Genomic DNA, 25,902 nt, shown 5'->3' with positions numbered 1-25,902 from the left:
ACAGTGCCTGACACCATTATTGTTTAGTTTGGGCTTCTTCCATTTCTAATGTGGGGTCTACTGGTAAATATTAGCTGTGAGCAATGATAAGGAGGAGGATGGACTTGTCAGCGTGATGGTGCTAAGTATTTCAACATGTTCTGTTTCTGTAGTACTTCTGGTATTTGATGATATAAAGCAAAAAAGCCCTGACTAAAGCTGCTTTCCATTTTTCTTAACCTCTTTGTTGAGATTCAATTCATACACCATACAATTCACCCCTTTAAAGTGTGTTCTTCAATGGTTTTGATACACTGCATTATTTTTTAAGAATTTCTGGTAAAATATATAAAAAATATAAAATATGTCATTTTATCCATTTCTAGATGGCATTAATTACATTCACAGTGTTATGCAATACCATTGCTATTCCCCAAACTTTTTCATCACCCCAAAGAGACACGTGTACCCATTAAGCAGTAACTCCCCATCCCCCACCTCCTCTGGTAATCTCTGATTTTCTGACTCTGTGAATTAGCCTGTTCTAAGTAGTTCATGTAAATGGAATCATACAGTTATCTGTCCTTTAGTGTCTGGCCTATGTCACTTGGCATAATGTTTTCAAGGTTCATATTGGTTCCACTATCAGAACTTTATTCCTTTTTATGGCCGAGTTATACTCCATTGAATGGAGAGACCATAATTTACTTATCCAGTCATCCATCGGTGGACACTTGCGTTGGCCCCACCTTTTGGCTATCTTGAATAAGGCTGCAATGAACATCGATATACAAATGCCTTTTCAAGTTCTTATTGGATTGGCCAAAAAGTTCATTTGGGATTTCCCATAAGGTGGTACAGAAAAATCCAAACAAACTTTTTGGCCAACCTAATACTTTCAATCCACTGAAAAATGGAACTGTTAGGCCATGCAGAAATTCTATTTTAGCTTTATGAAGAACGGTTGATGTTTCCCTGGAAAGCCGTTGCTCTTCGGTCATCTGTCTTGTATACTGTCCTCTGGTGTTTGTCTCCCTCAGATTCCATTCCAGCTCCTCCTGTCCCCAGGGTTTTGTTTTCCTCGCTTGTCTACCCTCCCAACCACATGTCTCCCAGCTGGCTGGCTGAGGGACACCCTTCTGCTCCGTCACCCACTGGCAGTGCATATAGCACCCACCCTGACCACACATCCACCTGATCCCTTTCATCTCATTGTCTGAGGAAGGACAGGCTTGTAGGAGGTCATCCGTAGGTCCCAGACCACCCCTGCTGGAGGGGATTTCAGCCACATGCTGTTCCTAAAACCTTTCAGATGTGGGGAGCCAGGGGTGTGGAGCCAAAAGTCCTGCAAGGATTTCAGCCCTTCTTAGACAGGCTCCTTCATTCTCCCATCACCTTGGTCTTATGTTCTCCATCCACTTTGCTTTTTTTTTGTCCACCCTGTCCAGAGGGAGAGTTGTTCTTCCATCTTTATTTGCTCACAGTTCCTGTAGTTTTCTAGGAGTGAATTAATGAATAAATACTGCAGCAGACTATAACCCGCCTCAGACAGCCATTCTGCTTGTTGGGCTAATTGTTAGCTTGGGTTTCTGGATGTCATTCATTTCACAGTAAGGCTCCTAATTAATCTCAGCACTGTTCTCACCAGAAGAAAGGCTGATATGGAGAAACATCCCCAATTACCATAAGAAAGGGGATGTGGAGAGCCCCGTTGAGTTTTCCTGGCATCCACCCCTAGTCTCTGATGAAACCCGCCCTTCACACACAGGCAGCCTGGCGATCAGGCCTGACAACTAGAGGGTTGTGAGAGCCGGCAGAGCCCCAGACCACACAGACCCGGCTCGGGAGGAGCCTGCCGTGGCTATACTCTTGTTTAGTGACACCCATTGTGTTTCCCAGGACAGTGGAGAATCCTGGTGCCCTGAGCGGCAATGCCTCTGCTGCCCCAGAGGCAGGCGGGGTGGTTTTAATCCGGAGAAAGCTAACGGTCTCTTCTGTCTGTGTTTCTGTGCCTGCAGGACAAAAGATCCTTCATCACCGAAGTGACGTTTTAGAAACAGTGGTCCTGATCAACCCCTCAGATGAAGCCGTCAGCACTGAGGTAAGCATGTGGATCTGTGGAGCCTCACACAGTGGACAGAGCCCCAGCTGATGAGAGGGGATGGGGCAGTTGGTGAAGAGGGATAAGGAGGGGGAGCAAGTTCTGGGTCCAGGGGTGCTTCTGTGGCCCTGGCCGGAGGCTGGTTCTCTGCATCAGCACCACCTGACACTGCCCCTTTCAATAAGGACAGCGTGGAGGACGCTGGCCAGACCGTAGGGTTCTGTAGAGGTGAGGGGTATGGAATGCTGGGGGTACCCAGAGAGAGTGCTGCTGCTATGGAGTCTGGCTGGGATGTCGCAGGGTGATTAGACGCAAGCCTTCAGGCTGAGACGGCTGTGACCCAAGTGTGGAGAGAAAAGGCTTCTCAGACGCAAGCTTTCTCAGCACATCCTGCCCAGCCCCTGGTCACGGTTGAAAGGCAGGATAGCACAGTGGTCAGGAATATGGGCTCTGCCGCCAGACTGCCTGGGTTCTACCACCCACTAGCAGGTAGCCTTGGGCAAGTTATTGACCATCTCTGTCTCAGTTTCTGTCTTTGTGAAATGCAGATGCTAATAGCGCTTGCATTTAGTGATGTGTCCAGACGTGTTGAGTGATCAGAACAGAGCATGGCACACGGCAACCAAAACATCAATGCTGGCCGTTCTTCTTATTGTTTTTATTGCCACCATATAAAACTTTTGCCAGAGAGAGTAACTGGCTATTTCAGAGCCTACTGTAAGATCAGAACTAGGCTAACACCAAGAATCTTTGGTCCCCAGGCCAGAGGAATTGATGCATCTCCATTTCCCAGTGTCTTTACTGCAGTTTGGTACCTTTAGGGTTGAATTGCTTCTTGGATGTCAGAATAGCCACAGACCCAGGTGCCTCCACTATCCACGGCATTTCTTCTGCCCACACTGAGCATCTCTGTGACTGTAGATTGTTTTCTTTTTTTAAATTGAGATACAGTTCACACCCATAAAATCCATCCCTTTAAAGTATGCTGTTCATTGGGGTTTAGTTTATTCATAATATTGTGAAACTGTCATCAACATCTAATTCCTGAACATATCCACCACCCCCCAAAATCCCAAGCCCATTAGCAGTCACCATCCCCCCATAACCTCTGGCAACCACTAATCTACTTTTTACCTCTATGGATTTTCCTGTTCTGAATATTTCAGATTATGGAATCATACAATCTATGGCCCTTTGTGCTGGGTTTATTTAAGTTAATATAGTATTTTCCAGAGTCATCCACGTGTAGCCTATATCAGTACCTCATTCCCTTTTATGACAGAATACTATTCCAGTGTATGGGTACACAATGTTTATTTATCCATACATCAGTTGATGGACATTTGGGTTGTTTGCCCTTTGTGGCTGTTGTCACATAGCCTGCTTTGATCCCATGTCGTCTGCTCTGGTTGACCAGGACCTCTTTGACAATCCGTGAAGGTACAAGATTGAGGCAAATGATGCACTAGTGGTCTCCCTGGCTATTAGAATCAGGAAGTAGATACAACTTGGAAAAAAGCTGGAGGCTGAATATATGTACAGGCAGATCGCCTGGAATAGCTGTGAGAAATGGAGAAGGAAAAAATAAGGAATTTCTTTGCAGAACCCAGGCTCACCTGTGGAGCAGATGGGGCTGGAACAATGACTTTGGTACACGTGCACTTCCTTGGACTGTGGGGTTCGTGGGGACAGTGGGTCACGTCCTGTTTACTGTCCATTCCCTCCACCAGCGCCTCGCATGATGCCTGGCAGTCACTCTGTGCTGAACTGAGTCGGGCTTAGAACGCATAACCTGGTGTTTGGAGCGGTGGTTCTGCTGAAGGACAGGCTGGCTCCCTTTCATTTAAAAGAACAGAGAGTCCTTTCGTGCAAACGGTTCACAAGTCTGTTTAAAAGATTCCCAATCAGGGTGGCCTTTTGTTTATGTTCAAGTTCAGTATCAGGCACCCTCCTGATGCCAGTGGAGACTGCTTTTGGAGCTGTGTGTCTTCTTGGCAGGAAGGGGGTCCTGTCCTGGCTGGGAGGGGCTGACTTGGGACCCTCCTTGGAGCCCTGTGATTCCCAAGGGAGCAGTTGGGGGACCTGCCCTGTACTTGGTGAGTCAGCCTGTGAGATGTTCGTGTCTCGCAGACTGCACGCTGCCAGCAGGCACAGCTGTGCAACGAACCATGGCCAGCTGTGCAGACTGCTTTGGAAAGACACGGAAACTGAGGGGAGAGCCAGCTACCGCTCCCGTCTCGGCTGTAGCCAGACTTGGAAGGGGCATTCATGGGCAGCTGGTGATCATAGTCGCTGGCTCTGTCCAACACCCCGGGCCGGTGTGAAGACCGGGAAGTGAGTGATTCTTGCTGGTTAGGAACCGGAGGCGCTCCAAGGGCCAGCCTGGTCCTGCGGGTGGGGGGCCAGTGCCCACCACGGCTCAGTGCTCCCCATGCTTCGTTTCAGGTGCGCTTAATGATCACGGACGCCGCCCGACACAAGCTGCTCGTGCTGACGGGGCAGTGCTTTGAGAATACCGGAGAGCTCATTCTCCAGTCCGGCTCTTTCTCCTTCCAGAACTTCATAGAGATTTTCACCGATCAAGAGGTAGGCTCCTGTCTGGGAGTATCCATGCTTTACAGTTGCTCGGTTATTGTTGTAGCCTTAGGCTGATCTTTGAAAGCATTTACGGGAGATAGGAGGAGGGGATGGGGTGTCCTACTCCTTTGAAATAAGCAAAGCCACGTGGTACAAGGTCCTGTGGCTCATCACCAGAGGAATTTAGAGCACTCATCTCTATAATTAATTGGAACCATTCTGATTGCCCGATGGAGGCGGGGGATGGAACAGTCATCATTTTACAGATGGCAGAGATGATGGAGGAACCTGGAATGACAGAGCCCACCAGAAGGCCCAGGTTGCCTGTTTTCTGAGAGAATACCCCAAAGATCTCTTTAGGGGGAGGATTTAACTGCCTTGGTCTCTTTTAGTGCTTGTAACTTACTTTTCTTGGTCAAATTATTTCTGATTTCTCTTACTTTTAATGCCTGGCCCCAGTATTTGAGCTTGGGCTGCTTGAGTAGCCCAAGAAAGGAGGCAGGTAGGAAAATGGGGTGCATCCATAGGACACGTCCACGCCCGAAGAGAAAAAGGGTTAGAATAGTTGGACTGAAGCCTGATCATTAACACTTCTATTGAGTATATCTTACTCACGGTGATACATGATGAAGTACTGAAACCAACAGGATGATAGTATTATTTGGTCAAATCAAAGATTTTAATTTGGTTATTTCTGCTTGAGAATTTTATCTGGTTAGGAAACTTCTCTTTCCAAAATAATGCACCTCTGTCTCCTAGTTAGAGTGACAACTCGGGGCCGTCAGCATAGCCGCTTGGGGCTGCCCGTGGCTGATAGCAGACTTCTACAGGGAGAGGTCGAGGGACGTGCTGACAGGAGGAGTTACAGCATCTATTTAAAACCATCTTCCTGAGAACTTCCTGAGAGGGCGGCCTCTTAGTCTCGGGGGTGTTGGGAAAGGCCATCTGTCTTTCTGCATTTAATCTTCCTTGGCCCCGCAAATCACAGAGAGGCCTCTGTGTACTTTCCATCACTGGCAAGAGCTGTAAATAAACTGCCCAGCTTCATTAGGCTCACCTGGAGGCTTTTTGTAAAAAGACTGGTGGGATGACATCACTGTGTTGCTCCGCTCACTGGGGAGGAATAAAAAGGAACATTTTACTTGGCATTTGAAGCTCCGGCTTTCAGAAGCTGTGATGTCATCTGGGCCCCAAGGCAGATAGCCCAGGCTCTCCCCACAGCAAGGAAGGGCCCCGGGCGCCCTGAGCTGGTCCCACCGTTACCACCTCACAAGGGAGGCCTGTGCCCTGTGTCTCTGCAGAGCTGTCCCCTGTCTTCCTCCAGGGCTGCTGGAGTTCAGGTTGCGTGTCTTGATCGTCTTGTATCTGTGGTGCCCACACCTAGGAAAGGCCCGACACAACCTTGTTCCATGGCATTGAGATGCCCAATCCAGGGCATTAATTCTCACTCTACCCACTGCCTTGAGATGCGTGGATGAGCACCGTAACGTCAGAATCTTTTGCAGGATTGTGTCCCCAGGTTCATGTTGTGGATTTGTCTGGTAGCTAAGAGGTCACACACGCTGTCAGCACCTTGGCAGGAGAGAGGGCTGCAGAGGCCTGGAGCCAGCCCCGGGGCCCAGTCCCACGTGCAGGTGGGCCATTGCCTGGCTTCCCCATGTTGGGTTCAGCCCTGCACCCTCAGCTTGTTAATGTGCGCATGGGTGCCTCTCCTACATTCCTATTCCAGGTTAGTGTCTACCCCTGTCATAGGTTTGTCTTTTTGGCAGTAAAATAAAATTGAGGACATACGTAAAGGAAAGGGTTTGTCACTGCTGGAATTTTAAATCTGGAGGCATCACAACCCCCACCCATCTGGACCCCAAATGTCTTTAAATAAGGCACAGTGTTGTGAACATTGCTGCTTAACACACATGAAAAGATCGCTAGGATTTTCCCTTATAGACTAGGTCAGTGGTATTGGGGTGCTGTGGGAAGACAGGCAAAGGGAAATACATAGGGTTCAATTTACTTTCTTCCCCTTGTTCCAACCAGAGCACCTGGGCCTTTATCTTTTTTGCATTCTGGACTTTGGAGAAAGGATGCCATAGCCAAAGTGGACTGGAAACCATGGGACTAGGCCAATGGTTAGCGGCTTTTTAGAGCTCTGATCCTTATTGTTGCCTTGGGGAAAGGTTTTGAGGCCAGAATGACTCAGTAACTAACTGATCTTAAAGGCCGTTTGGTGTCTACTTTTGTTCCTTTTATTTAGTCCTTGAAACATACTAGTCACTCCAGAGAAACCAGAAACACAATTTGGCAAAAACAAAATGACACATTAAAAAAAAAAAAAACCCAAGAATAGCTAAAAATAAATGGGCTGAATAACAGAATTATCGGTACATTTTAAGCTTCAGCTTTGGGGAGTCTTAGTCATTGGAGATCAACTAAAAAACCAGAACCTACAGATAGGATAGTCATCTGGCTAATCCATCCCTTCCCTCAAGCTGAGGCTGGTGAAGTCACCATCTCCTGGGGACATTTTTCAGTCTCTCTGTTGGGAAGTTTTTCCTTATATGTCTCATCCTATCTTCAAGGAAGGAATGTGATCCCTTTTCCACCTGACAGTGGCTTAGATCTTAGACGCCCTTTACTGCCAATTTTTTTCCCCCTGCAGGTTTATCATTCTCAGATCTACTCAGTGTTCTTCATAAACCAAGATATTAAAAGTCCTTACATTCTCTGACCACTGTCCACTGGTAGGAAGCAGGCACAGGGGTGGAGATGCGTGAAATTCAGGAGCTCAGCCTTGGCCATGTCTCAGTGCCTAGGCGTTACCAGACAATCACATGCAGGGTCCAGAGCTTGGGGGATGAGTGGGCTGGCGATGTTAACGTGGAAGCCACCAGCACGTTAGAAAGCAGATGACATAATCTAAAGGGAGAAATGTGTTAGCGGAGAAAGGGGCCCAGGTCTAGCATTCAGAGGCTGTGTCCAAGGAGAAGGAACCAGCAATTTTAATTTGTTTGTTTTTGGTCCAGTTTCTCTAAAACGTTATGACTCACTGGATACCAAACTTCTGGGGTCACTGACCAGGTTAGGATTGTGAGAGTTAGTGACTTCTATAGTTTTCAATATAATCTTCAATAAGTCTAAAAGTAACTTTTGACCATCACCATCCACCATTAAATGTTAATGAAGGAGGGCTCTGAGGAGCTCTATAATTAACATAATTTTGGGGGGGGCGCTCCTTTTAAGAAAAAGAAGAAAATTATTGATAAACAATTAAGTACAGGACTTTGGGAGGGGACCAGACCACTGAGGAGACTTGAAATTTAAGCTTCTTTAAGCCTTATGATAAAGGCACTTCACTGTCAACTAAAATCTCTGAGTATTTTCTATGGATGTTGTTGATACACACCCCCTCTCCCAATCCTACTTTCCCATCTGGTTTACTGGACTTTACATTTATCCCTTAGAATGCCTCTGTTAAGAGTTGACTTAGGCATCATCATTCCAATGTCAAGAGCTTTTCTAAATGTCTTAATTCTGCCATCCCACATTTCCAAGGCCTCCTGTTTTCATGCTATCCACAGATCTGATAAGCCTGCCTCCACCATTTTCATTCAGGTCATTACCAACAGGACCTAAATGAGCCCATCACAGACCCCTTTCCAGGCTGACACAAACCAGCAGCTATAAGTTCAGCTACTGTCACAATGTTCAGAGATCCTTTGAAACATCTTGCTAAATCCCAGAGATACGCTGTCTGTTGTATTTCCTCATTAGCCAAGCATATAATCTAATCAAAAGGAAATGTAGTTAGTAGGGTATGGTTTAGAAATTACATTCTTATTTCATTAATATTATCTGCATAGTCACTTCCTATATCTTCCTTCCTCTTCCAGTATGCCTGCACTTAATTAGAAAAGGCAATTAACAAAAAGGACTATCTTTACCCTGAGCAGTATTTCTTCCAGTACTGTCTCCCATCCATTTTTGTAAGAACAAGGTGGGGGGGGGTAGCAATCAGTATTTTTGAGAAGTACTCATGGGCTCTGGTCACTTCCCAAATGTCCACTTCAGGAGGAGAGCATGTACTGAAATTGGCCAAGTTCAGCACAGCTCAGCAAGCATCTACTGAACCTGATGGTATACTGGGGAAACAAAGATAAAGAGATACAGAGAGAAGATGTGTTTCCTCCTGTTCAGGAACTTCTGGTATAATGGGCTCTACTAGCTACCATTTACTATGATAATTTCCAGATTCTTTCAGAGAAGGCCTCAGTTTCCAAGTCTAAGACACATTCACAGGTTTTCTGGTCACTCCGCATGTTGCTGGCTCTTCTTCGTTGCTCTCATCTGTTCCTTGGTTGAGTGGGCACTTGTGACACCCAGTCTCTGCCCCTGAGGACCCCCTCTCTCCGGCATGTGTGCTGGCACGGGTCTGGAAGTCAGTTCTGGGGGCTGCTCCAAGGTCATGGTACTTACTCCTCTTCCTCCTTGATGGGCTGGGTTCTTGTCTTGTGCATAGCGCACTGTTGCTTCTCCAAAAGAAGTAGATTTTCTATCTCTGGGCACTGCTGACTTTCTTTTGTGCTTTCTCCTGTACATCACAGTTTTCCATTCACCAGCCTCTTGGCTGTTTTTTAAGGCCCTTGACTTCCTAAGAATTCTGTGCAGCCTTGTTTTCTTTGGGAGTCATTTCCTTTGTTTCATAGGAGCTCTCTGGGTAGAGGTGAAAAGCCGAAGGGTACAGAGGTATTCCTTAAATCGTTTTACCTTCTCCTTGAGCTTGGTGATTACCTGCTTCACATAGAAAGAGCCAGTGACTGAATACCACCTATACACAGCTGGATCATATCTTTACCTGCCACACCTCTCAGCTGAATTTGATTTTAGCCACTCAGGCCCGGCTTGCTCTGAAAAAAAATAGGAGTTAGAATGTAGCAGAACATCCCACCTTGGATTCAAACAGGAGCAAATCGGGGACAGATCTGGCTACTTGCTCATGTAATACCCAACTGCTCTAACCATCACAGTTTCAGAGTATCTGTATTTGCAGAAAGTCTGCTGGATGACCCACTCATGCTTTACATAGTGTGAACTGATGCCAGAACCAGTAGTTTTTTGTATCAATGTGCAGTCTATAACTTCCTGTCTACAAGGTGCAAAAAAAAGCCAGCAAACTTTGTTCTTCTCTACCTACCAAATTCTAAATATTGACACCATGTGCACTATATCTAAATTCTTTTAATGTGTCATCAGTCCTTTTAGCCAGGCCCAGTGGAATAAAAGAAAACATTTTATATCAGTGGTGAAATGACTCACCTAGCCTTCTCCTGTGATAGTTTATTACTTTTTAAAGGGCATTTTTGCATGGCAAGTACCCAGGGGTGCTGTGCAGAGTGTTTCATAACCACATAGGCACTGATCATCCAGATGGTCACTGGCCTTCGAAGCTGAGCAGAATTCTGAAGATCCCCTGCGGGGCAAGAACAGATGGTGGCGAGGTCTGAGGTGGGGGGGCAGGGGGCAGGGAGAAGGCAGAAGGGAATGGAAGGAGCAGTCAGGACAGAGGCTGTTAGCTTACCAGTATGGAAATATTTACCTACCAACACCTGACATTTGCCCTGTGTGCATCTGACGATCCTGTAATACCTAGTAATAGATGGAGGGGCTGGATCAGTGATGACAGTCACTTAAACCGTTTTTTTTTCTTTTTTTCTTATCATTTTTTTTAAAATCCCAGATTGGGGAATTACTGAGTACCACCCATCCTGCGAACAAAGCCAGCTTAACCCTTTTCTGTCCCGAAGAAGGGGACTGGAAAAACTCCAATCTTGACAGACACAATCTCCAAGACTTCATCAATATTAAACTCAACTCAGCGTCTATATTGCCAGAAATGGAAGGACTTTCTGAGTTTACTGAGTATCTCTCGGAATCTGTGGAAGTCCCGTCTCCCTTTGACATCCTAGAACCCCCCACATCAGGTGGATTTCTAAAGCTCTCCAAGCCCTGCTGTTACATTTTTCCAGGAGGGAGGGGTGATTCTGCACTGTTTGCAGTGAATGGATTCAATATGCTCATCAACGGAGGCTCCGAAAGAAAATCCTGCTTTTGGAAGCTCATCCGACACTTGGACCGAGTGGACTCCATCCTGCTCACCCACATTGGGGACGACAATTTGCCTGGAATAAACAGCATGCTCCAACGGAAAATTGCAGAGCTGGAGGAGGAACAGTCCCAGGGCTCCACCACCAATAGTGACTGGATGAAAAACCTCATCTCTCCCGACTTAGGGGTTGTATTTCTCAATGTACCTGAAAATCTGAAAAACCCAGAGCCAAACATCAAGATGAAGAGAAGCATAGAAGAAGCCTGCTTCACTCTCCAGTACCTAAACAAATTGTCCATGAAGCCAGAACCTCTGTTCAGAAGCGTAGGCAATACCATCGATCCTGTCATTCTTTTCCAAAAAATGGGAGTTGGTAAATTGGAGATGTATGTGCTTAACCCAGTCAAGAGCAGCAAGGAGATGCAGTATTTCATGCAGCAGTGGACTGGCACCAACAAAGACAAGGCCGAACTAATCCTGCCTAATGGTCAAGAAATAGACATCCCAATTTCCTACTTAACGTCAGTCTCATCTTTGATCGTGTGGCATCCAGCGAACCCTGCAGAGAAGATCATCCGAGTTCTCTTTCCTGGCAACAGCACCCAATACAATATCCTGGAAGGACTGGAAAAGCTCAAACATTTGGACTTCCTGAAACAGCCGCTGGCCACCCAGAAGGATCTCACGGGCCAGGTGGCCACCCCTGCTGTGAAACAAGTAAAGCTGAAACAGAGGGCTGATAGCCGCGAGAGTTTGAAACCAGCCGCAAAACCACTCCCTGGCAAAACTGTGCGAAAGGAGTCAAAAGAAGAAACCCCTGAAGTCACAAAAGGGCTGGAAAAAGCACCCAAGGTTGAAAGCAAAGAAAAGGTGACGGTGAAAAAAGACAAACCTGTGAAAACCGAGACCAAACCTCCAGTGACAGAAAAGGAGACGCCCAGCAAAGAAGAGCTGCCCCCGGCCAAAGCTGAGGGTGCCGAGAAGCAGGGCACAGATGTCAAACCCAAAGTCGCCAAGGAGAAGACAGTGAAGAAGGAGACAAAGCCAAAACCCGAAGAGAAGAAAGAGGAGAAGGAAAAGGAAAAGCCAAAGAAAGAAGTGGCTAAGAAGGAGGACAAAACACCCGTCAAGAAGGAGGAAAAACCAAAAAAGGAAGAGGTGAAAAAGGAAGTCAAAAAAGAAATCAAGAAAGAAGAGAAAAAAGAAATCAAAAAAGAGGTTAAGAAAGAAACCCCACTCAAGGAAGCCAAGAAGGAGGTGAAGAAGGAGGAAAAGAAAGAAATTAAAAAGGAGGAAAAGGAACCCAAAAAAGAAATTAAGAAACTTCCTAAAGACACAAAGAAATCACCTACTCCTGTATCTGAAGCAAAAAAACCGGCTGCATTAAAACCAAAAGTACCCAAGAAGGAAGAGCCTGTCAAGAAAGAGTCCGTGGCTGCTGGGAAGCCAAAGGAGAAGGGGAAGATTAAAGTGGTCAAGAAGGAAGGCAAGACTGCAGAGGCTGCGGCCGCAGCCCTTGGCACCGTGGCCGCCGCAGCAGCCGTGGCTGGGTTAGCAACCACCGGCCCCGCCAAAGAACTCGAGGCGGAGAGGTCCCTCATGTCCTCCCCCGAGGATCTGACCAAGGACTTTGAGGAGCTGAAGGCTGAAGAGGTCGACGTGGCGAAAGACATCAAGCCTCAGCTGGAGCTGATCGAGGATGAAGAGAAACTGAAGGAAACTGAGCCCGTCGAAGCCTATGTCATCCAGAAAGAGACCGAAGTCATCAAAGGCCCCGCCGAGTCCCCCGATGAGGGAATCACCACCACTGAAGGGGAGGGGGAGTGTGAGCAGACCCCCGAGGAGCTGGAGCCTGTTGAGAAGCAGGGGGTGGAGGACACCGAAAAATTTGAAGATGAGGGAGCAGGTTTCGAGGAGTCCTCTGAGACTGGAGACTATGAAGAGAAGGCAGAAACTGAAGAGGCGGAGGAACCGGAAGAGGATGCAGAGGACCACGTGCGTGTGAGCACCTCCAAGCACAGCCTGGCGGAAGAGGAGGAGAGTGCCAAGGCTGAGGCGGACGTGCACATCAAGGAGAAGAGGGAGTCTGTGGCCAGTGCTGACGACCGAGCCGAAGAAGACATGGACGAGGCCCTGGAGAAGGAAGAGGCCGAGCAGTCTGAGGAGGAGGGGGATGAGGAGGACAGAGCTGAGGACGCCAGAGAGGAAGACTACGAGCCCGAAAAGGCTGAAGCGGAAGACTACGTGATGGCTGTGGTGGACAAGGCTGCGGAGGCCAGCCGTACCGAGGACCAGTATGGGTTCCTCACCACGTCCCCCAAGCCAGTGGGAGCCCAGTCTCCCGTTCGAGAACCTGCCTCTTCCATTCATGATGAGACTTTACCTGGAGGCTCGGAGAGTGAGGCCACTGCCTCTGACGAGGAGAATCGGGAAGACCAGCCTGAAGAATTCACGGCCACCTCCGGCTACACCCAGTCTACCATTGAGATATCCAGTGAGCCCACCCCTATGGATGAGATGTCTACTCCACGAGACGTGATGAGTGACGAGACCAACAATGAAGAGACCGAATCCCCGTCTCAAGAATTTGTAAATATCACCAAATACGAGTCTTCATTGTATTCTCAGGAATATGCCAAACCTGCTGTGACATCTCTCAATGGACTTTCTGATGGGTCAAAAACAGATGCCACTGATGGGAGGGACTATAATGCTTCAGCCTCCACCATCTCACCACCCTCCTCCATGGAGGAAGACAAATTCAGCAGATCTGCTCTACGCGAGGCCTACTACTCTGAAGAGAAAGATGCCAGAGCTAGTGCCACGCTGGAGATCAAAGACACGGTCTCACCAGTTTTGGATGAAAAACTCAGTCCACCCAAGAGCCCATCCCTGAGCCCATCTCTGCCATCGCCCATAGAAAAGACCCCCCTGGGTGAACGTAGCGTGAACTTTTCCCTGACACCTAATGAGATTAAAGTCTCAGCAGAGGCAGAAGTTGTCCCAGTGTCTCCTGAGGTGACCCAGGAAGTAGTGGAAGAACACTGTGCCAGTCCTGAGGATAAGACCCTGGAAGTGGTGTCTCCATCTCAGTCTGTGACTGGCAGTGCTGGCCACACACCATACTACCAATCTCCAACTGAAGAGAAATCTAGTCACCTTCCCACAGAGGTCATTGAAAAACCAGCAGCAGTCCCAGTGAGCTTTGAATTCAGTGATGCCAAAGATGAAAGTGAAAGGGCTTCCATTAGCCCCATGGATGAACCTGTGCCTGACTCAGAATCTCCTATTGAAAAAGTTTTGTCTCCATTACGGAGCCCTCCCCTAATTGGATCCGAGTCTGCATATGAAAGTTTCCTAAGTGCAGATGACAGGGCTCCTGGCAGAGGTACCGAAAGCCCCTTTGAAGGAAAGGATGGAAAAGAAGCCTCTCCAGACCAAATAAGTCCAGTTTCTGACATGACTTCCACTGGTCTTTTCCAAGACAAACAGGAAGGGAAAAGCACAGATTTTATACCAATAAAGGAAGACTTTGGTCAAGAAAAGAAAACTGATGATGTTGAAGACATGAGTTCTCAAGCAGGACTGACCTTAGATGAAAGGAAGTTAGGAGGAGATGTTTCTCCTACACAAATAGATGTCAGTCAATTTGGATCTCTTAAAGAAGACACAAAGATGTCCATTTCTGAAGGCACCGTCTCAGACAAGTCAGCTACCCCTGTCGATGAGGGGGTAGTGGAAGACACATACTCTCATATGGAGGGTGTGGCCTCGGTCTCCACAGCTTCTGTGGCCACGAGCTCATTCCCAGAGCCAACGACAGACGATGTGTCTCCCTCGCTGCACGCCGAGGTTGGATCCCCACACTCCACTGAAGTAGATGACTCTCTTTCCGTGTCTGTTGTGCAAACACCCACCACTTTCCAGGAAACAGAAATGTCTCCATCAAAAGAAGAATGCCCACGACCAATGTCAATTTCTCCGCCAGACTTCTCCCCTAAAACAGCCAAGTCTCAGACACCAGTTCAAGATCACAGGTCAGAACAATCCTCAATGTCTATTGAATTTGGCCAGGAGTCCCCTGAGCACTCCCTTGCTATGGACTTTAGTCGTCAGTCTCCCGATCACCCTACAGTGGGTGCAGGCATGCTTCATATCACTGAAAACGGGCCCACTGAGGTGGACTACAGTCCTTCTGACATGCAGGACTCTAGTTTATCCCATAAGATCCCACCAACAGAGGAGCCATCCTACACCCAAGATAATGATCTCTCTGAGCTTATCTCGGTGTCTCAGGTGGAGGCTTCCCCATCCACCTCTTCTGCTCACACCCCTTCTCAGATAGCATCTCCTCTCCAAGAAGATACTCTGTCCGATGTTGTTCCTCCCAGAGACATATCCTTGTATGCCTCACTCACCTCTGAAAAAGTGCAGAGTCTGGAAGCTGAGAAGCTCTCCCCTAAATCTGATATCTCTCCACTCACCCCGAGAGAATCCTCTCCTTTGTATTCCCCTAGTCTTTCAGATTCTACCTCTGCAGTCAAAGAGAGCACAGCAGCGTGCCACAGTGCCTCTCCTCCACCGATGGATGCAGCGTCCGCAGAGCCCTATGGCTTCCGTGCCTCCATGTTATTTGATACGATGCCGCGCCATCTAGCCTTGGATAGAGATTTGACCACACCTGTCATGGAGAAGGATACTGGAGGGAAGACACCTGGAGACTTCAGCTACACTTATCAGAAACCTGAGACAACAACCAGGTCCCCAGATGAAGAAGGTTATGACTATGAGGCTTATGAGAAAACCACCCGGAGCCCAGATGTGAGTGGCTATTACTATGAGAAGACCGAGAGCATCACCAAATCCCCATGTGACAGCAGCTACTCCTATGAGACCATGGAGAAGACTGCCAAGACTCCTGAAGATGGTGGCTACACCTATGAGATTACTGAAAAGACCACCCGGAGCCCGGAAGAGTCTGGGTACGCATATGAGATAAGTGAGAAGACCATAAGGACCCCTGAAATGAGTGCTTACAGCTATGAAAAGACTGAGCGATCTCAAAGGCTCCTGGATGACATCAGCAATGGCTATGATGATTCTGAAGAGGGGGGCCACACACTTGGGGATTCCAGCTACTCTTATGAGACCACTGAGAAAACTGCTGGTTTCCCTGAGTCTGAAAGTTACTCCTACGAGACATCGACAACAACCACTCGATCCCCAGATGCCTCTGCATACTGTTATGAGACCCCAGAGAAAATCACTCGAGCCCCCCAGGCGTCTTCATATGCCTATGAGACTTCAGAGCAGTGCTACATGGCCGAAAAGAAGTCCCCCTCTGAGGCTCGCCAGGATGTGGACTTATGCCTTGTGTCCTCCTGCGAATACAAGCATCCCAAGACGGAGCTCTCACCCTCCTTCATTAATCCCAATCCTCTCGAGTGGTTTGCCAGTGAAGAGCCAACTGAAGAATCAGAAAAGCCCCTCACCCAGTCAGGAGGAGCCCCGCCGCCTCCTGGAGGGAAGCCCCAGGGCCGACAATGTGACGAAACCCCTCCCACCTCAGTGAGCGAGTCCGCCCCGTCCCAGACTGACTCTGATGTCCCTCCAGAGACTGAGGAGTGCCCCTCCATCACAGCTGATGCCAACATCGACTCTGAAGATGAGTCGGAAACCATCCCCACAGACAAAACCGTCACCTACAAACACATGGATCCACCTCCGGCCCCCATGCAGGACCGCAGCCCTTCTCCACGCCACCCTGACGTGTCCATGATGGACCCGGAGGCCTTGGCCATCGAGCAGAACCTGGGCAAAGCTCTGAAGAAAGACCTGAAAGAGAAGACCAAGACCAAAAAGCCTGGTACAAAGACCAAGTCGTCCTCACCTGTCAAGAAGGCTGATGGGAAGTCCAAGCCCTCTGCGGCTTCACCCAAGCCAGGGGCCTTGAAGGAATCCTCGGATAAGGTGTCCAGAGTGGCTTCTCCTAAGAAGAAAGAATCTGTGGAAAAAGCGACCAAAACCAACACCACTCCTGAGGTCAAAGCTGCACGTGGGGAAGAGAAAGACAAGGAGACCAAGAATGCCGCCAATGCCTCCACATCCAAATCGGTGAAGACAGCAACTGCAGGTAGGTGGGAGGTGTTGGCATCCTGGTACAGGACACTGCAATTCTACTTTAGCCACAGCCTCTGCCTTTCCACCTGACTTTGTACTGGGGAGGGGAGAGCACAACTTAGTGCCCTTCCTTTCACCATTTTCTTTTGCCACAAGGTAGGGAGCCCCGCCCAGGGTAGCCCATAGACCTTGGGGGGCCCAGGGTAGCTCCGATTTCCCAGATGCAACCCCTGGGTTTGCTCCCTTTTGCCAAACTGCAGCCTTGTCTGAATCTTCAGAACCAAGGATGTGTGTTTCAGGCTCCTCAGGAAGATTCTGTTGACAGTGGCTTCAGCAATGCTGGCCCCAGAATCAAGCTGAGGTGCCATGAGCCAGGAGTTCCCACAGGCCTAGGGAGACCTAGAGTTCCAAGGCAAGCCTGGAGTAAACAGCATAGGTCCAAGGTTTAGGTTCCATTTTTTAAAATAAAAATATTTTAATTAAAATGATAATATTTTCAAAATTAAATCACCCGGCTGGAGATGCATCTCCATTCAAGGCAATGTTCTGTTTAATCAACCAGTGAGGTCAGTTGACCACTGGGTACCCAGTACAAATTGAGGAAAGAGCATCCAAGACTCTACTTATTCCACTCTGACCACACTGCCTCACTAATAAGAGACTCAACATTTTGTTTTAGGTTGAAATTCAACTTGGCAGGAGCAGGCATCCCTGCCTTCAGATTCTTAGACTTATCAAGTTCTCGGCAGTGATTTGGGTTTTTGGTGAATCCGGGTTTCTGATGACCCAGCTTCATTTTGTTGCTTCAAACCAATTACAGGGATTTGAATTCATATATTTTATTTGCTTTACATAGTTCCTTGAGGGTTTTAGATCACAGTTCACAAACATGTAAAGCAAAAAATAAGCAACACTTTCTTGATTTATTATGGAAAATCTGACAGACGAAACTTTGAGACTCTAAAATTCAGTATACTTTAGGAAGTACTAGTTACAGGTACAAGTTTTTACTTTTAAGCAACGTGAAGCATCAATTTCAAGACTCATATCAGATTTCCTTTTTATTTGCACATAGAAAACAAACTGAATTTGTTCATGCTTAGAATTAGTATAGAATCACCAGATAATAAATCTTGATCTAAAGGACTTGACAGTGACCTGCACTTAGGAGAAAACATGAAATCCATTCAAACATATGTAAACACAACTGAAATTTGCTACCAAACTCATGAACTTACACTATAGCCCACACAATTGATTTTTTTATCACTTTTTTTTTTGTCATTTAATTTTGAGGTAAAGTGAGTTAATTTGAATTTACATTGAAGATGCTTTCCCAACAGATTTTTTTAAAAGACAAAACTGCACTATTAATTAATTTTAAAACAAACCTGGGTCAACTTCTAGTGGTTCTCTCAGTTTGGGCTTCTATGAGCAATATTCACTTGGTGTCAATGGGAGTGGTTCAAGGTGCAAGTGGAAACTGTAGGCATTTAAAAATATTAGATGAACTGTAACTCACAAACCTCTGCTACAAGTCAGAATTCTTTGGGAGATTTACACATGAATATGTTTAGGGCTTTTAGCTTAGGTTCATTATAATGGCTGGTTAATCTATATCATGAAATGATTCAGTTTATCCAAATACCAGTTTGGCTGATTCTCACTACCCCCTGCCCTCCAAAATAAAAATAAACCAGTTCATGGCTGGTTTTAACTGTGGGATGACAGTCTCTATACATCCCATGGAGAAAGGAAAGAGGATTAAATATACAGGATCTCACTAGTATGTTAAGTGGTTTCACAGCAGTGGTCTCAAACCAGATACATATTTTAGCATTGGCTGGGATGCTTTTAAAAAAATGATGATACCCAGGCCAGTGAAGCCCTACCCCAGCCCAGTGAAGCCAGGGAATCTGTATTAAGCATGCTAAGTGATTCTAATTATGTGGCCAGGAGGAAGAACCACTGCCTTACAGTGCTAGTTCTGTTACTGTTTCATCCTTCTAATTAGAACAAATCAGAAAGCCAATTCTAGAAACAAGGTACACAGAAACTTTGAGATTAATCTGAACCTTCACTTTGCCCGGGCTTTCTGACTTGGGGGGAATTTTGGCTGCGACATACCCCTTACCTCAGTCTGGTATGTTCTGATTGGCTAGGGAAAGCAGGCTCTTGCAGAACCTTCCTGTTGCTAAAGTTTGGTATCCAAACTTTGTCTAAGGAGAGAGGTCTACGATTTTAGAGTACTGTCCTAAGGAGAGAATACAGTGTTTCATCAGTTTATGCATGAGAATGAGTTGCTGAGGGTCTTGGAGGTCATATAATATTAAGATCTGACCACTGGCTAGATCAAATGTGAGGGGATAATATTCAGCTGTGGGCCAAATTGCTTTTAAATGAAATCCTAACATGAATTACTAAGATGGCTTAACTATGCTCTACCAAATGCAGATGCTTTCCTTCATCCTTTAAAATCTATTTCTTAGATCACATTTCAAATTAAGACACACTAGTAGCTCTTCTAGGAGTGTTACTGTCTAGTTCTATCTTCGGGGAAAGCCTTGGCAACTCTTCTTAGTTGCTAATGCATTGTCCACAAAGGGAAATGCCCCACTCTTCATTTCTCCTGAGATGGTAAACAACCAGGTGATACTGTCCCAAACTGCCAGTGTTAAATGCCCTCTATGAAAGAGGGGAATGCCCACACCCCCCTCCCATGTCCTAGAGCACCTTCTTGGGAATAAGTAGGGAAGGTGTGCTGGACAGATGAGTCTCTCCACATTTTTGTGACCCTGGCCTTCTCTTTGTTTTTATTTGTTTACTGAAGGGCCAGGAACCACCAAGACATCCAAGCCCTCAGCTGTGCCCCCAGGCCCCCCTGTGTACCTGGACCTGTGCTATATTCCCAACCATAGCAATAGTAAGAATGTCGACGTGGAATTTTTCAAGAGAGTGAGGTCGTCCTACTACGTGGTGAGTGGGAACGACCCTGCTGCTGAGGAGCCCAGCCGGGCTGTCCTGGATGCCTTGCTGGAAGGGAAAGCCCAATGGGGCAGCAACATGCAGGTAAGAGTTCCAGGGCGGTGTCTGCACAACACGTGGAGCTGTGTCCAGAGGCAGCGGGAAGGGATCATGTTTAATGAGGCACCACCGTGGATCCCCATGAGGTGCCCAGGGGGCCTGCCGCACTTGAACAAAGTGGATTTCACACACAGAAGCTGATCTAAAAGTATTCTCACCACCAGCCACCATGGACTTGGAGGAAGGCCACTTTACCACCCTGAAGCATAATCTGCAGAGTGAGCCCAAGATTACGCACCCTTCATTTACCAAGAATATTAACCAATGTAACCAAGTGTCATATTTCCATGTGAGATGGATAAAGATTAGTCTTTACTTCTTTGTCTTTCCCAAGTAGACGAAAGCTAGGGATATGGCCATTTAGAAAATCAGCTGTCCACATGAGATTCTGCAGGAGGAGCACTGCTGAAAATGGTCCTCAGCAGGACACTCCCAACTCCCAAACATCCTAATGAGCCACAAACCACTCTTAATAGTATTTCAGCTATGGATTTTATCTAAGTTTTACTTATGGTTTTGTATAGTCATCTAGTGAACTGTATTTGCGTAACATTAAATAGAAATCCTGGTTATTTCATCATATGAAATCTAATGAGAAGCACTCAGTGGCCTCTTACTGAATACTAGGTAGAATTTAAGCTAGTAATCACTTACCCGCCCCACTCCTGTCCCCAGCCACACACACAAACTAAAGGCATAAATCTATGCTCTCCTGATTAAATGTTAGTTAACACACAATTAGAAGGTTTTCGGCTGCATTAATAACTAAAGCCCCTTTGTTTTTAAATATGCAATATCTTTAATGTAAATCCTATCAGTTGTGTTAAAGAAAATACAAGAAATTCCACCTTAACTGAAGAACTTCTCATAACGCTAAAGAACTGAAAACTGATATAGATGAACTAACTGGCTAGTCATGACTTGCTTTTGGTTCTAGTCTTCAATTGCCCCAGGAAAACTAATTTTTTAGCAGCTTTATTCTGGTTCCTAGAAAATGTAAGTTGAAAAGTCCTTTGGGTTTTCTAAAGACAATAGAATATTTTTCTCTTGCCCTTTCTTTTTCTAATGGTCTAATTAACACATTACTGCTGTTCTATTTTTCCCCACCCCATTTCTGGTTCTGCTCTTCAGCAGCTGTTTTCTCCCTTCTTGCAGGTGACCCTGATCCCGACTCATGACTCAGAAGTGATGAGGGAATGGTACCAGGAGACCCATGAGAAACAGCAGGACCTCAACATCATGGTTTTAGCAAGCAGCAGCACAGTGGTTATGCAAGATGAATCCTTCCCTGCATGCAAGATCGAACTGTAACAACCAAGGTCAGCCGCACCACAGGATTTGAACTTTGTTTCCAGAAATTCTTCGATTTGAAACCACCTTTTCTAAAAAAAAAAAAAAAAAAAGTCAATTCATCTAAATAAGTCGCTGAACTATTACCTGCCAAACACTATACTGTGTCATGGTGATACAAGTCACTAATATTTCTCAGTTTTTGCTGATTGCTAAGGGAAGTAGCAGTCTTCCCACACTAGGGTTCAAGTTACTGCAAAATTACCTACCCCAGTTCATCTCTGCTGAACATTTGGAAACCATGCACTAGCAAACCCAACTGACTTCTGCTAAGGTAGAGGCATTTGTCTTAGAGAGAGAGAGAGAGAGGGAGAGAGAGAGTGCGCGTGCACAAAAGAGAGGGAACACAGGACAGAGAGAGAGAGAGAGAGAATGAGAAGGAAAAAAGAATGCAAGAGAAGGAGATATAATGGTAGAGAGTGCTGGTGAGATACCAGAGAGAAAGAGAGCAGGGTGGGGCAGGGAGGAGAAAATAACCAACAGTCACGTCTGCATTTTCTGTCTATTCTGTTGTCTGCAAAGTTTGCAACTTGTGTCAGTCTGAGTCATCAAAAGGGTCTTAATTTCCTAAAACAAGTTGGCTGGAAGAAAACAGAAAAGAACAAAACTTGTTATGAGGGCATGTGAGATTTTTCACGCCTTAATTAAGCTCCTTCAGTTTGAAGGCTGCACACTGATGTAGTGTAGTGAGTGTAGACTGGACATGCAAGTGGTTTGAACCCCATTCAGAACTCTCAGACTCTTCAAACACACAAGTAGATTGATCTAAGGCATGTTCCCAGCATCTGTGCACACAGCTAGTCCACTCTGAGTCAATTAACCTGCATGCGGAGACACCCAAGTCCACCCCAATTACCAAGCAAATACCAAAGCAGTTGGGAGTACATACGGTAGACAATTTGCCTTAGGAAGTGACTTGAATGTACAAAGATACTTGATGCACTTATTTTTTAATGTGAGACAGCAAGTTTATAAAACATCCGTGTAGGATTATAGATACTCCAGTTACAGGAGCATGTGTGTGCATGTGGGAGGGGTACTTGGAGCTTACCTGATTGGTGCAACAGTCTGAGCATTGTGTGTTAATACCACCTCAGGCCCCTCAACCAAACAAGTTGAGCCTGTCTTAGCTTCTTTACTACTGCAAATTCAAGACTGAAACGGCTTCTATGATCAGAACTGGGAAAACAGTGAATCTTAATGGTGGAAGAGGTTCTCAGCAAGTGAACAGTATTTAGCTTCCTTTGTCTTACAGTGGCTTTTTTTTTTTTTTTTTAAATTTTCCATTAATTTCAGCATAATTATGGGAACAAGTGTACAGAAGAATTTTTTTTTAGATATGTGGGAACTTTTCATAGATGAACTTTTTAACATGTTTTCATTTACAGGAAAATGCACAGAAAATTTTCAAGGGACAGTCCTTTTTTTTTTGTTTTTTTTAAAGTGTTTTGTAAGACAAAATAATGAGTAGTGTCTTTTGAAGTTCTGGTGAAAACTGAAGTCTGATATTGCAGTAATAATATTTATTAAAAGTCCATCCTACCAGGAATAGTGATACCTCCCACCCCTTGAGTCCCATAACAAAAATCTGAGTATGTGCTATTTGAGAGTGGGGGAGAATGGCTAAACTTTTCTAGGCCTTTACAAGTACATCACCCAGTGGTATCCTGCATACTTCTTTCAAGATCTTCAACCATGAGGTAAAAGAACCAAGACAAGTTCAAAGGACCCTAGCAAAAATTTGCTTTGGGATTTTCTTTTCTGGGAAAAAAAATACATTGAAAGCAAATGAATTTCCAGCTCCTATGGTTTATTATGTAGAGTTCAGAGATCATGTTCATCATTGTTATCACTGAACTATGAACCTGGGAAGCCAGATCATGATTAAAACTGACGTCAAGTTTCAAGTTGCAGATCAACGCACCCAGTGTTCAGATGTGGCAAACTTTTCGGTGACAGCTGTTCTGGGCTCTGTCGTGTTGCGTCTCCTGCAGACTCTAAGACCTACGGAGTAGTCAACAATCACCTCGTTTTATTTTCTATGTAGTTATTTATTTCAGAATTAACATTTAGTTTATTTTTGTCTGATAAGTGTGTGTTTTGCACTGCTAACTACTATGAGGGTTTAAACAATGCTTCTTCTGGGTCCCTTCACTGAGGACCTAATGCAGTCTACTTAATGCTGTGAATTACATTTTTCAAATGTTTAATTTTTTAAAAAAATTAATCTATTTTTTTTAGGCTTCTCTAGAAATGCAGCTTTTATTTATTACCCTATTTTTTGGAAGTCCTTAAGAACATGCATTGATTAAGGGTACAAAAAGTGAACACATGATAGAAAACTCATTGACAAAAATGGATTTCAGTGAGTATAAACTCATCTACTTCAAAGGTATTTTAAGAGCCAACCTAAGATACTCAAGATAATTCTTAATAACTAGTTGTTAAGTTGGTTCACAAAATGCATTGGAAGAGAAATAGACTTCCAGCCTTCTTGCCAAATCCAGACCTCTGGTTGATTTTTCTTTGATAGAAGATGGAATTGTTTTCCAATTTCCCCCATTAATTTACCATGTACATAATTTTGCTTTAAGAAAAAAACCAAACATTTTAGGAGAATTATAGCCAGTCTTCAAATATAACCATTCTATCCCACTCTTTTTTTTCTTTTTCTTTTTTTGCTTTGGAATTTAGTGGAAAAAATACACAAAAGCTGTCACTGATCAGCTGGCTCTTTAAATAGTTAAGTACCTTTCTCCATCCATTATTCTCAGTGATGACCACAGAGCCCAAATATCACAGGAAAACCAATATTTACATTATAGGTTGCTCCTGTCCTTCCAGACACCTTTCCTACCTGTGTGACTAACCTAATTTTGCTAGTTCCATAAATACACAATTAGTTTAGAAACAGCCATCACAATGTACCATGTACATTCATGGTGAGAGCTAAAGATTGACACAGACTTCTAGGAGCTTTATTCATACTGATTATGTAATCCAATTGTATAGATTGAATATTTGAGTGGAAGGAATTTACATTCTGTTTAAATGATGGGATTCCATCGAGATATAGCACTCATGATCATGACCTTTTTGGTAGTATTCTTAAAATTCTACAGAGACTAAATGTTAGAGATAATCCTCCATTTTCAATTTTAACTAATTCTATCCCCTTTCTCAAAACCCAATCCTTGTGCATGCTTTTCTCAGTCTTGTGGTGGGACTGGATACAATGACTGACCTTCCCCGTCGCCCCTCCCTCAACCCTTAACTGCCATTTCCCATGGAGTTCAAAAAAAAATTTTTTTTCTTAACCTTACATATCATAGTGAATGGTTTCCCCTGTGTATATGAATGTTTTAAGTGTCTCCAATAGCTTACAGTTTAGGAGCTTTCCAATACTCATTTAATAAGGTTTAATCATTTGCTAATGGAAATTTTACCACTTCCCATTTTCCCTGTTACCAAATTTCAGCTCTCAGGAGCTGTCCTGCAATTCTGAAATTGCTTTTCTTGTCTCTTTAGTCACCTGTCACAGGAGGTTCTTGCTCAGTAATGATATGGTAAGTTAGATTAATAACTTTTTTTTTTTTTTGCACTTCAGATTTAGAAGAAACAATCCTGTTTCCATTTGAAAGGAACTGTAAAGCTTTTTATCATTTAACCAACTGAACACCAAAAGCAGCCTAGGGATGAGCACTTCTTTGAAGGCGATTAGGTTATTCACCTGGTATTAAAACTATTTACTATGAAAAAAAAAATCTGTGACTTTATTCATTTTAAAAGGCAGCATCAAAAACTGAAAAGGAAGGGAAAAAATAAACAGCTTCTCTGTACTCATTTGGCGCTCCCCGCAAAAAAGGAGCCATTGAGATGGGGCCTGAGACCAGGCTGCCCCGCGGGTGGCCCTGTCCTTCCCCGGGAGGGCGGGGACCTGGGCCCTGCTGAGAAGCACCTCCCACTCCTCTCTCGTCCTGAATGGCGTTTGTGTCGGTCCGCAGCTGTGTATGGTATTACGTCTTATAATCCTGCATCACTTCTATCCTATCCAGTCATATCTAATGTAGAAAATTAGTTTCCAGTGAAAGTAATATGTAGTGCTTTTATGATATTTGTGTGCAATATCCCCTCTTCCATTGAGGATATTTGATGTAAAAGAAAAAAGAAAATCAGTTCCACAATAAAAATACAAAAGTGGCAAAAGTGTGTGTGTGTGCTGTCTTTGGTTGTGTATTGCTGTTGGGCGCGTCGGAGAGTTGGGATCTGCTGCCCACAGGTGTGGGTGTGTGGGGGGTTCTTTCACGAGGGTGATTATATTCTTTCCAGAGTGGGTTCCCTGGTTTTTGGTAAACTGCTGAGAGGGCCCTGCTACTATTTTTACAACTGCTGTTATCTTTTATAGCTAAGCCTGAGAGAACCTTGGGGTCTAAAGACAGAAACTGGAAGATCAGAGAGAGTTAAAATTATTGCTTAGAAAGAAAAACTAAATAGAGCAGTGCAGCTGAAGGAGGATATTGGGAGGGTTTCCTACTAAATTATAAACTCAAAAACCAAGTTCTCGTTCTAGGTTTGCCATACCTGGCTGTGT

General features: G+C 45.3%; 1 protein-coding gene across 2 annotated transcripts in view; it reads left to right on the top strand.

The window, feature by feature from the left end:
- Positions 1 to 25,517, top strand: part of MAP1B (microtubule associated protein 1B) — a 93,542-nt gene extending 68,025 nt beyond the window's left edge. For both annotated transcript variants that reach the window (XM_043489249.1, XM_043489250.1), the window contains 5 exons: positions 1,998 to 2,080; positions 4,526 to 4,666; positions 10,389 to 16,890; positions 19,708 to 19,946; positions 21,117 to 25,517. In XM_043489249.1, coding sequence (XP_043345184.1) covers positions 1,998 to 2,080; positions 4,526 to 4,666; positions 10,389 to 16,890; positions 19,708 to 19,946; positions 21,117 to 21,272 — 7,121 coding nt within the window. In that variant the 3' untranslated portion in view covers positions 21,273 to 25,517. The remainder of the gene's footprint in view (positions 1 to 1,997; positions 2,081 to 4,525; positions 4,667 to 10,388; positions 16,891 to 19,707; positions 19,947 to 21,116) is intronic.
- Positions 25,518 to 25,902: the final 385 nt, after the last annotated feature.

Source organism: Cervus canadensis, chromosome 16 (genome assembly GCF_019320065.1).
Source record: "Cervus canadensis isolate Bull #8, Minnesota chromosome 16, ASM1932006v1, whole genome shotgun sequence".
NCBI classification, from domain to species: Eukaryota; Metazoa; Chordata; class Mammalia; order Artiodactyla; family Cervidae; genus Cervus; species Cervus canadensis.
The sequence above is the reverse complement of the archived record's forward strand: the minus strand, read 5'-3'. Positions and strand labels throughout refer to the sequence as shown.